Source organism: Ornithodoros turicata, chromosome 3 (assembly GCF_037126465.1).
Source record: "Ornithodoros turicata isolate Travis chromosome 3, ASM3712646v1, whole genome shotgun sequence".
NCBI classification, from domain to species: Eukaryota; Metazoa; Arthropoda; class Arachnida; order Ixodida; family Argasidae; genus Ornithodoros; species Ornithodoros turicata.
The window spans coordinates 1820612-1833315 of NC_088203.1; the positions used below are offsets into that span (position 1 = coordinate 1820612).

At 44.5% G+C, this 12704-nt stretch overlaps 2 protein-coding genes across 2 annotated transcripts in view; one reads left to right on the forward strand and one right to left on the reverse strand.

Moving 5' to 3' along the window:
• Positions 1-6866, reverse strand: part of LOC135387810 (sestrin-1-like) — a 52745-nt gene extending 45879 nt beyond the window's left edge. The window contains exons 1-3 of the mRNA XM_064616953.1: positions 6837-6866; positions 6739-6760; positions 5996-6086 (exon numbers count right to left, since the gene is read on the reverse strand). Of these exons, the coding sequence (XP_064473023.1) occupies positions 5996-6086; positions 6739-6760; positions 6837-6851 (128 nt within the window). The 5' untranslated portion in view covers positions 6852-6866. The remainder of the gene's footprint in view (positions 1-5995; positions 6087-6738; positions 6761-6836) is intronic.
• Positions 6867-7234: 368 nt separating this feature from the next.
• On the forward strand, positions 7235-12572 carry LOC135387813 (mitochondrial tRNA methylthiotransferase CDK5RAP1-like). The gene is made up of 12 exons (XM_064616956.1): positions 7235-7604; positions 7675-7778; positions 7847-7982; positions 8042-8170; positions 8224-8305; positions 8413-8533; positions 8862-9107; positions 10242-10395; positions 10906-11036; positions 11101-11250; positions 12055-12195; positions 12439-12572. The coding sequence occupies exons 1-12, from the start codon at positions 7352-7354 to the stop codon at positions 12517-12519; spliced, it is 1728 nt and encodes a 575-aa protein (XP_064473026.1). The 5' UTR covers positions 7235-7351; the 3' UTR covers positions 12520-12572.
• Positions 12573-12704: the final 132 nt, after the last annotated feature.

A 12704-nucleotide genomic window follows, 5' to 3' on the forward strand; every position in this document is an offset into this window, starting at 1 on the left:
ATGCGAGGGATATCTTTGTCGGCATCGTGCGACAGCGGGACGATTTTCTGACTCCGCGTTAGCGCCACGAAGCAACAGTGGCTGTATACCGTAAAAGTCATTGATTTCGCGTTTTGGTGGAGGCCATTGTTGACGCGGGAAACTCCAATTCGAGAAAAACGTAAGCTCGCGTTTCTCGGTGACGTCAGTGTATCTACTTCGCGGGTATACTTAACTCGCGAATTTTCGGCGCTCGCGAAAAACGCGAAAGGTCGTTCCGCGCGAAACAAACCCCTTTTACAGTATATGAGCGGAGGAATGCGCAGCGCAGTCAGCATATATGAGCTCAGAGAATTACCGTGTATTCACACGAGCGACATCCTCACGGAATATTCTAGTAGAAGAAAAAGCGAAAACACTGCTCACAGAGCCGAAGTTCCGACCCTTGTTATGTTGAGCATTCACACGGTGCCGAATATCGGGAGTGGCGAAGTGCGCATTTAGCAGACGACACTTAGCAGACGACACCGTCAGCGTGTTTTCCTGTCGTCTGCTACGGAATATCTTGTGGCTGTGTAGCGGGATATTCCCCACGGTTAGCGGTGTACGTGAAAACACGACTTTGCTCACATGACAGTAGATAGCTATGACGCTTTTCGCATCTTCCGCTTCTGGGGGAATGTCGCTACACGGTACGTCCAGAAGTATTCGTGTTCTATCCGTCGCTACGTGCCGCACGTTTCGTAGCAATAAAGGGCAACCATCCGGTTCTTTTGTTTCACGTTAATTCGCGATCGTCAGATAGTCTCTCTGTGTTTTGGTCTTGGTGTCACTCGAACACGCCTCCAAAATGCTGGCCTCTTTCTGTCTGTGCATGCCGTTCCCCTTTGCTGTTGGCGTTTTCCAAGATAATGAGTATTGGATTTCTTCTCGGCAGAAGAACAAAAAGCGGAAACTCCATTATAAATAAATCATCCTCCCGAGTTGGTTACAGCAGACAAAGGGGGTAAAAGTGGAATATTCCCCGATCAATATACGGAGGGAACGTACGTCAACAAGGATTATTTTAGCATCGAGAGTGACTCCGAGCCCGTTCAATACGAATGACACGAGAGACCTCTCTGCACGTATTTCTTGTAAGTTATTATTATTATTACGTATTATTATTGACACAGCGACTGACTTTATTGATTTCGGACCGCACCGCGACAAAAAAAAAAGAAAAAAAAAATTCGCTGCTTCTTTTTTTTTTTTTTTTTTGTTTCCCGCGTTAGCACAACTAAGACACAACTGGTGGCTTCGACAGCCGGAGAAGGATGGGGGGGGGGGGGGGGTTCAAGGCGTCCGGGGCCGACTTCAGGGCAGACGTCTGCACTTGAGACTCGCGCTAATTTGCTCCAATGAGCATGAGTGAGTTTTGTCAGGGTATGCTTCTTCGGGGAGAATTATGCCTCCATCTGGTTCGGAAATAAATTTAGAAAAGACAAAAACAAAGAAAGAGAGCACTGCCAGTGGTGGGAGTCGATACCTGCACCTCGAAGATCGCTACCAATGAACGGATGCTGTATATGAACTCCGACACTTTTCGCAACTACCTGCAGTTCTACTTCTTAACTGGCTGCGTAGAACGAAGGTCGAAAATGACATTTGTATTGACAATCCTCGGGATAAGCAGTCATCTCTTGACGTGGAATCAAGGGGACTGCTGGTATAGTGACGCGGGGTTCCCCAAATTCCAAATTCAGGAACGTCTTTCGACGCAATTTTATTTGGACGAGTCTCACCTAATTGTCTGTGCACGTAGAAATCTGAATATCTGCACGTGCACGGGCTCTTCGCGCGATAGGTGAAGGGCACAGCATACGTCACGCGCAATGTGTCACGTGCCCGTCCTTTTGAATTTCCCGCAACTCGTTAGCTCGTTAACGCGTTAGCTCGTTAGGCTGTCCTCGTGTCCCGGCCTATACACTTTCCGTGTATCACCCAAGTTCGGGGCACGGGAGAAATTCCCTTCATCGAGATCGACTCGAAGTAATATGCGATACTATATAATTTTTGCTTTCGTTTAATTGAATTGAAGTTTTTAACTTTACAGTGAAAAAGCTCTCGATGAAAGTGACAAACAGTTTCGAAACGAGATACGCGATCAACCAATAGTCCCTTTAATCCCTGGGCGAGTGTTGTTGTCGATAGTGGAACCTTATCGAGAACAAATTCGCGTGTTGCTGCCGATTTTCGAGTGTTTTCCTGCAGCTTGAGCAGCGTTGATATGGGAGTGATACGGGTTTCTATGGGCCTTTCTCACGAAATATTAATTGCACGCGTTCACGTTGGAAACGGACGATTAGCACCAGAGCTACCTGAAACAACGCCGTATATACAGCGATAATTGCGCCAGAATTCAAAATTTTGCTTTCCACGTCCACGGCTAGCTAATAAAGTGAAACTTATTTAATCGGTCGGTAAAGATAGGCCTCTTCTTCAAAGGGAGTGGCTACCGCTGAAATGATATTATGACAACCCCTTCTGGCTGTGTCCCACATTAAAGAGACTTCCTCCGCTGTATGCAAAACAGGTTCACTGACCTCTTTTATAAGGTACTGACACCGTCCCAAACCTGAATCAATGCGTGGAACGACTTCTTTTGCCAAAAAAACCACTCACCGAATCTACGTGTCAACTCCACATCACTCCTCCATGCTGTATGGGATAGAAAGACAACGCTGGGCTTTTACTGGTGCCGCCTTTGCAAATACGGCGGACATTTTTTTCTTTTATATTGTGATAGCACCGCGGACCAACTGTGGCAATGAACAGAAGTGGACTGATGGGTATGACATGGGGGTTAGTACGCGTGTTGGGCCGACTTCAGGGGGAACTGTGCCGACACTGGTGCGGAAAGTCTGCCGGAAAACCCAGGAAAAACCTCGCATAACACAGCCAGTACCGGAATTCGAACCCGCGTCACCTCCCGCAGTCTCGGCGTGGAAAGTGAGCATCCTAACCACTATGCCACGTGAGCTATGATACGGGTTCCGGTGTTACAGTTGAAAACATACGGTTCATTTCCCATTCCTCGTTCATATTGGTGTCAGTCGTTCGCTAATTTGTTCTTCTTTCAAGCATGATGTATTTCATGTAATCAGTGCCGGATTTACAGTGGTGGGGGCTCCCTCGTGTATTCTATGTATTATTATATGCATTCTATGTATTCGTGTATTATATGTCTATAAATGACATCGTTTTGTATCTAAAGGACGGCGGCCGTGTGGCACACTAGTCCGAGATTTTTCAGCAGTCAGGTTTCGTCATATTTTGAACATTTCGTAGACGAGTGAAATAAATATTCTATTCGTGTCTATCCAATGTGTTATTCGGGGTCGATATGCGTGGACGGAGGACAGATTTTTACCAGGTTTCCGTTTCAGGGATGCGTTTCAGGCATGCAAAACACATTTCCCTTGGACAAGACCTTTACTGGTGGGGACCCCGGGGCAACTGCCCCGTCTGCCCTCCCCTAAATCCGGCACTGCATGTAATGCCATTATTTCTTCTCTCTTTAGAGCCATAAGTGCACACACAGAACTCTATCCAAAGTTACCCAAGCGCAGAAATGAGGGAGCCGCCAGCCACATGCGCCCGACGAGAGCAGAACAAGGTGGACGCTACAGACGAGATGGCCAGACAACCAACAGAATGGCCGACCTTGTTCGTTATGGCGAACTCAATTCGGTATTCCATTCCCTGCGGTGTCGTACGGGTTATTTGCTTCGTCAATGGAGTCTTATCTCTTATATAGAGTCTTATCGTATAGTAGTGTTGAGTGTCGGGATCCGGGATATCCCGAATCCCCAAAATGCTAGGATCCAGACCGTTTTTCACATCCCGAAACCCCCGAGATATCGGGATCTTTTTCTTCATTCGGTGTTTGGTGTGTTGCAGTAATCCAGGAGCTTTATCGAAAAAAGAAAAAGAAAAAAAAAGAAAAAAATCGGTGGTGGTGGTGATGGCGAGAGGGCTTGCAGTTGTCGGCCTTACAAAGGTGGGGCAACGTCACGACTGACGGGGAATGCGCGTCCTGGGCCGACTTCTAAGGGAACTGTGCCGACATATGTCTGAAAACGTCTGAGGAAAACTACGAAAAAAAAAAAAAAAGAACTCCAGACAGCACAGCAGGCACCGGGTTTCGAAGCCTCTCCAGTGGAATACTGCAAAGGAATACTACAGTGGAATATTATTGTTGGTGCGACGAAGAACTTGGAAGTAATTACGCGTCGTTTCATTACTAGCACATATTTGAATGATCTGTTCTGCTCTAAGCTACATCCGAAGGGTATATATAGCGCACGCATATTTCCTTCCTTCCGCTGAGCGGGCTTCCATGATGTTATACTATATGACAATATTGTTAAACTTCCCACCACATATTATGTACAATCGCTATCTCCAGGCAAATATTTACGTATGATGAGATGGGTATTCGTCGTCGTGGAAGCTAATCCAGAAGTTCTGGACCGTCCTCATTTCAGACAGTATGTCAAGAACTGCATGAACTGGGTTGTCATGAATGAATAATCGATGCTGTCCGTCTCGGTTTTATCTGAAGAAGTTGAGAAACTCGCCGTAAGATTCGCCTCTAACGCATCCAGATGACCATTCGGTTCGGTTCAGAGGAATGCTTCCTGGCAGGCCATCAGGTTGGCAAAGGGGCCCTCGTAGGGCTCAAACATATCTGGATCATAAAAGCCGAGAAGCGCGGGACTAACAGACCTCTCTGTGTTTGTAAACAAATGACGTCATAGTGTTCGACAGCGCCACCAATTTGGTAGAATTGAACTACGTTCAAAGCTAGTGGCGAACAAGGTCGCGCCCGAAAGCCACGGTCTTGAGGGGATTACGATGGTCTCTGAAAGGGACGTGACCTTCGGTCCTACTTTTCTTTCAATAGGAGGCAGCGAACAAGCGCCCATTCGTGGAACCCAGCCCTCCCCTTTCCGATTTGCTTCGGTTTTAATCTGTCTACCAACGTCATGATGACGTTGCTCGGGTAGAGGTCTATCGAAGGCGTATCATCGGTTGTGTTGTCCAGTTGTTGATTGAATGCATTACATAGCTCATCTAGCACAAGACCTTCTCCCGAAGGCTGCTCGGCAAACCAGCAATGTCCCACAGATGTCCATAAGACATATCGTCATGGGTATTTGAACATCCACTGGAGTTGCGTGCGGATCCAAGTTACATCCTGTGGATATCCACAGGAGTAGCACTTACACCCTGATGTTTGGTCTCCTGGTGGGTCTATTTAACGAACTTGATGGATGTCTGGATATGTGCTGAACATGTTAGTATAGCATGTTAGTGTATACTCACTTAGTCTGATGAGATACATCAAGATTTGATGTGGGCAAGCTTTCGTGTGTCCCATCGTATAGTTGGCAATACGAGATATATCAAGACGCATTATTTATCAATCTATGTTATTGCTAGATTTGTGGCAGTACAAGATCCATTGCAAGACCTACCACAAGTACAGGAACACTGTGTAACCAGCATAACACCAGCTACAACTGTATGTTTGAAATAAAATTCAGGTTATCGTCTCGTATGTGATTATATACTCATTAGACCTGTAAAACCAATTTCCTCTGCTGCTTGAAGAACGCATACTTTGTTCACTCTATATCTCACGCTCACACAAAATGTCTTTGCTTGCTTCCAGCACTATCGAAAAATTACTATACTAATTGAGAGAACAAGATTTCATAAACGTCCCACACATCAGTATATCTCTATCCATACTGAAGAAACCCCGAGACGAGGGACATAGAAAAAAGGAGACAAACACAACAAAGTCTCCTCTTCGCTGTGTCTGTCCCCCTTCTTTTCTGTGTCCCTCGTCTCGGAGTTTCTTCAGCATGGATCTATATCACCAGCTCGCTTGCTTCCTAACTATCCTATCAGTATATCTCTAGACTACATCCTGATGACGTCTCTCAGACGTTCAATGATTGCTCACCTCCTAGTCTCCTGGATGTGCCACAAGCGCCCCCGGGATCTGCAAGCCGCTTTATACTGCATGGGAATCCAAATATCCAGATCGCGATATTCTGTGGACGTACGTGGGACATCTGTCGTTTAGTGGGTAAAATCTCATCGCAAACGTCGTTCTGGGATATATCCTATGCATATCATATGGATGGCCGGATATTCAGGACGTTCGCGACCATGCAGGGACGTCCCAGGGATATGAATGGTTTTTCTGGGTGAATGCTGACCAAGTTGTAGGGAATATGTACCATTTCGCTGCTTTCTGTTTGAGGCAAATACAGATGCATGATAAGTGTTAATAAAACTATGTCTCTCTCTTTTTTTTTTTTTTTGAGTTTCTACGACCTTCAAATTGTGAAATTCTGTTTCCACTTACGTCCGCCACTTCTTAGTCAAGCAGCCAAAGAAGAAATCACAGACGTCAGGCGCATTCCAAGTCACTAGCGCGTGGCGCATGCAGGCGTAAGTTTCGACCGTAGGCGTAACTGACGACGGCATACCGTCCAGCGCACTCACCAAGAATTTCAAACGTCTGTTTCAACTTATAGACAAGTTTTGGGCGAAATGCCAAACATTAGAAGAGGAGCAAGACTATAGTCAACACGGTGTGTCAAGCGCCGCAAGAAATGCACTTATACAGATTTTATATTACTTCTCCGGAATGAAGCTCAAGGTGTATATCATGCGGAAAATGCTCACAATCATTCTTACCCTCTCGCAACAGCTTGGAACTCTGCAAAGGCAAAAACAACTGACGTCACCTATTGGATGTTTAGTCAAGTATATAAATTACGAAAGAATTGACTCACGTCATAAGTGTGCATTATCAGCTATCAACAAGTCAATGTCAACGATCGATAATGGCCAAAAAGCGTATGCTCCACTAGCTAAAACCCGAAATGCTTCTCACTTGTATGTGTGTAACAACAAATTTGCACTCATAATAGTTAAGCATGAACAGCAAAAAAACAACTGACAACATGACAAGTCGAGGAAGGTGTCGTCTGCTATGCGCCAGCGATCACTAGTCAAAATAATCTACAAATTTCTTTAGATATTATTTTAGACAAATGCTTCAACTTCAAAAGTTATTTCATAAATTCGCAAATGTAACTGACAGTCCTTCCATTACATTACTGAGAAGTTATAAAAATTAAAAACCAACGTTTTCAGTGTTCGCCGCATATGGCGCATAATCGCTCGGCACACACTGCAAGTAGCAAGTAGCCAGTAGCACAAGCGAAACAGTCGTGTGCACGCTTGCAAACCGCGTCGGGGTGCAAATGAAAAAGTTTTTCCTCCTCGCATAAAATTGTTTGTGGTAATGTTTATGAAGTGCTGTCGTTTAGGCAGCAGTGCTCTCAATCACCTCTTCCTTTTCACGAAGCGTGGACGACATTGCAGGCTTTGCTCCTCAGTCAGTAATCCTGAAACTTTCAAGGGCAGAGTCCGAAATGGACCTACGCTCCAACATTTCATAGCAAATGCTAATCGCAACACCACAGACGATGTTGTATCCACACCAGAGCGTCATCCGTACGTCCACCCCACAGATATCGATGGCAAAGGCCGAAATGGTTGGTTGCTAACTGACCGCATATAAGAATATTAGACGTAAAGTGACATGACACACGTTCTGTTTTCCAGTTTACTTTGAAACCTACGGATGTCAGATGAACGTAAACGACACAGAAATTGCATGGTCGATATTGAAATCTGCTGGGTTTGAAAAGACAGACGACGTCAACCTGGTATTTTGCAATCAGTTATTCATTCAGAAATCATCGGTATATAATTATATAGTGATTATCCTCTGCAGGCTGATGTTATTCTTATCATGACTTGCGCCATACGTGAAGGCGCTGAGTCTAAGATATGGTTCCGACTGAAGCAACTGAAAGCTATGAAAAAATCCCGTAGAAAATCGAGGGGACAACTTCAGATCGCAGTTCTCGGTATGTCTCGAGAGTACAAGTTTCCTGTAGTTCAATCAAAATTTACAAATCCGTCATAGGGTGCATGGCAGAAAGACTGAAGGAAAAGCTACTGGAGCAGGAGAAAGACGTTGACGTTATTGCTGGGCCCGACAGCTACCGCGATCTGCCGAGGCTTCTGTCGGTTGCTACGTTGGGACAGAGCGGAGGTGATAACCAAATTGCCCGTTCGGTAATACGTTAACTTGGCACATCTTTGCAGTGAACGTGATGCTGTCACTGGACGAAACCTACGCGGACGTGGTCCCAGTAAGGATCTCGGAAAATTCAAAGAGTGCCTTCGTGTGAGCAACTTTATAACCTCCCGGGGTACAATGTTTCAAAAACTTGGTCGACAAATTTATTTCTCCTCGTCCGGATTTATCGTGGGCTTCCATATCTGTTTGTGCAGCTCCATCATGCGTGGCTGCAACAACATGTGTTCCTATTGCATCGTGCCTTTCACGAGGGGACGGGAACGGAGTAGACCCATTACGTCCATTTTGGATGAAGTCCGGATGCTGTCGGACCAGGTGAGTTATATCACCGGCTATGCTCGAAGCTTGGAGCGTCAAAGGTCATAAAAAATTCTCTTGACACGATCTGATTATCTCCGAACAGCCATACGTTACACATAAAGTCACTTCACTCCATTATGCTGGCAGACATATCATTCTCGAACTGTTTCGTGAACTGGTAACAGCAATTTTTTCTCTGTTCAGTTCCGGTTCAGTGAAAAATATGTTTTTTTTGCGGTTTTCGGTTCGGGTTCAGTTTCGGTTCCGATCCCTGCCCAAGACCGCATCTGAATGATGTATGTGTCATTGAGCAAACTTGATTCTCACTCCGAGTCCTTTGCAGGGAGTGAAGCAGATAACGCTGCTTGGCCAAAATGTGAACAGCTACAGAGACACATCTGCGGAAAGCTTCAGTCTCTTCGAGAAGCCCCGCAGTGCCGCCCAGTCTCTGAGCCGTGGCTTTAGAACGATTTACAAAATGCCCTCCGGCGGACTCAGGTTCGCGGATCTTCTGCAGAAGGTTTCGGAGGTGGATCCAGAAATGAGGATACGCTTCACGTCTCCACATCCCAAGGATTTTCCCGACGAGGTAAGCGAGGTTGGTTCTCAAACTGTGCCGAGTGAAACGATTTTTCGATAAGACGAGGCTCATTTGTGAGTGATGTATACCAGGGGGTGGTAGCGGAACTCTTTGGCCCATATTTGTTTCTGTTTCAATTTTGGTTACCACCATTGTTGTTTTCCTTCCTTTTTTGTTTAAGCTTTGAGACCGTGACGAAATTTAATTCCGCTACGTATATATTCTGAAGTCCATTTTGAGGACTTTAGGGATGCGTGTGCGTGAAAGACAACACTTGTTCAAAAATATACATCCGTGGTTTCTTTGAACAGCTAATGTGAACATGGTTTTCACGACTGTCACTCACGCTTTCAACTTGAAATAATTCTGGTCCTGGAGTATCCGAATTATTACCGTAAATTGTTTCCGTTTCTGTTTCAGGTATTCTGAGTGTGCGATATCTGTTTCTGTTACCATTACCTGCTGTATTTTTGGTATAATACCGTTTCTGTTTGTGTTATCTGTCCGTGATGTAAACAACAAATACAAGGTCTCTCTGTAGTCTGTACCCTGTTTGGTACAGTGTAAGCACACACACACAAAAAAGCAAAAAAGCAAAAAGGACAGAAGAAGACAAAAGCTACGCTTACTGTCACGGTGGCAATAAATATTTTTGTCAAGCACAATTTCCGTTCGTAATGGCCATATATGACTGAAACTGCTGTAGAAGCTCCTGTTTTGCTAGAAATGCTGTGAAGTGCAGATACATGGTTCCCACGGGTGCTTGACGGGCCCTCGAATACCCTGGAATCTCTCACAGTCCTTGAAAACTCTTTGATTTTGCATCTTTTTCTCGTTCTCGTGGAGCTGATAGCGCAAATTCCGCTTCTTCGGAGTCAGAACTATACTGTTGCAACCACGTGAGTTCCAATAGGAACCAGCTGCAAGAAGTTAATGGCACACCATATTTTTGGGAAATCTTGAAGCCCTGGTAATAAACCGTGTACTACATCCCAGACAAAATGACGGCTGATCCTTAAAAGGTCTTTGAAAGACTCTCGAATTTTTGTTCCAAAATTTAGTGGGAATCACGAGATAGAATCAGATTAGGATTGTGCAGACTGAGTTATCTGACTGACACCTAGAATTCTTCTTACTTGACAGGTCCTAGAAGTGATGTGTGAACAGCATAACATCTGCAAGCAGATCCATTTACCAGCACAGAGTGGAAATAGCGAAATACTGGAAAGGATGAGACGCGGATATACCAGGGAAGCCTACTTGGACCTGGTAGAACGCATCCGCTCCTTCCTACCGGGTTTGCAAATTTTCTACTTTCGTGCTTGGCTTCTACGAAAGTAACTGTCGAAAATAACGTCAGTAAATTAATTGGAATGACTAATCATCTTTACGAATGGCTAACCTAACCAATAAGTTGTAGTGGATGGCTAAAGTCATTAGGTGGCTGTGTGGTAATGGTGTTGTTTACCGAGCCCGTGAATTTGGCGTGGTGCTGCTGCTTGTCCTGAGTTGTCAAGACTGGGTGGCACCTCTCCATCTCAGCATGCGGTTATCCCAACCACTCAGCCGTGGGAGCTACAAAAGTACCCAATAGACATTAGGTAGCCCGTGAAATAAATATTTGTGTCCAGTAAATTTTCACAAATTTTGTAGTCATTGCTCTTGCAAGATCCCCCGAAAGAAATTTTCTGGGGTTCATCTCGGTTCATTTTTATTTAGCCTAAACTAATCTAAAAGGTGCCCCAGAAAACATCCCTTCCCTATAAATCTTGCGAAGAAAAAAATAACGTCGCCTCTCCATTCTCAGGCGTGGCGCTGACGAGCGACTTTATCTGCGGATTTTGCGGAGAAACGGAGGAAGCTCACCTGGACACGCTGTCGCTCGTCGATGCTGTACGATACAGCTTTGCCTACGTGTTCGCCTACAGTTTGAGAGAGGTGAGGAACTTTCCTGTCGTATCTCACGGCTGGTTGCGAGATCTCTGGTTGGCAACGTGCGCAGAAGACACACGCCCATCGCAGGATGGAGGATGACGTTCCGGAGGATGTCAAGAAGAGGAGAGTCGCGGAAGTGTTGACCGCCTTCAGAACTCGGGCGAAGGAGTTGTTTGAGAAGCAAGTTGGAACGCTGCAGCTCGTGCTTGTCGAGGGGGTGAGGACAAATACTCTTACATAACGTTTAGCAGAACCTGGTACACAAGGAGAGTCAAGTCTACGATAGCTGTAGAACACTCAAACAATAACACTGAATCTTTCAAAGTTTAATAGTAGTAAGCTTACTAAGTTTAATCACGTACAGAAAGAGTGCACCATTTCTTTCTGTACCTGATGAAGCATGGCCCACCACGTGAAAACTTGTACGTATTAAACTTGGAAAGTTTCAGTGTCATTGTTTGAGTGTTCTAGACAGGGTTGTTCGAGTTACTTTTAAAAAGTATCTCAGTTACAGCTACAGTTAACCCGTGGGAGAGAATACGCTGATACAGTCACAGATGCTAGTTCCAAAGATATATACTCGGTACTTTTAGAGTTACTTTTTCTATTAAATTGATTGGTTTAGGGCTCATAATGTTTAGGGCTGATAAAGGGTTTTAATCCAGTTACGGTACAGCGGTCATCGGTTGGTTACAGATAGGTTGTGGAAAAAAAAAAAACTGAGTTACAGTTAATTTTTTACTAAATGTAACAGCTTCAGTTACAGATATAGGACTTCTTTGTTTCTCTACAGTTACATTTTAAGGAACAAAATTTCTTTCTTCCCACGTTAAATGGTTGTTCAAAAGGGCTTTAAAACATGGCGTTTTGAAACTGATGCGTGAAACTGATGCGTGATAAAACAATGCAATACTTGAGTAACTGGACTACAGCCACATCATACAACTATTTTCATCGATAGTTGTAACTAGTTAAGGTTACAAGGCACTGAGAGTGTGACCCGATGCAATAATGTTTTCAGCGGAGTCGCCGTTCTGAAGACGATCTAGCCGGAAGGAACGACAGCAACACAAAAGTCATCTTCGCACAATCTGCCATTCCCGAGTTCGAGGGCTCTGATCGGAACAAAGAAATTGAGCCGGGAGATTACGTTGTTGTGAAAGTAAGTTATTACAAAAAAAATTTACATAATTGCTACAAAATTGAATCAATGATTGATAAAAGGAATGACAGGCGGAAATATCGTAAAAGCGATATAGTGCACGTCACAAAAAGATACATAACCTGAGCTAGGCGGAATCTAAAAAGGGAGTGTGGTGATTTGCTTACTTATACTTGTTAAAATTTAATAAAGTGTTCATGAAGTTTATGAAGGCTTCCTTAGTTGTCTTTCTTTTCCTTACAGGTTGAAAGTTGTTCCAGCCAAGTCTTGAAGGGTACTGCAGTGTATCACTCAACGCTGGAAAGATTTGCCTGCAACACATGAAAGAGCGTCCTTTGTGTAGAAATTAGCATTGTACATAAAAATATGCAACTATACCTAATGTTTTCGCCGTTTTTATACATCGGAAGATCTGAATAGAGTTCTGAAAGTAAAGATATGGCTACTTTTGAGCTTCATTCTCCTAACAGAACTCTAGAAGTTGCGTGATGTTAGGCAAAAGTCATTTT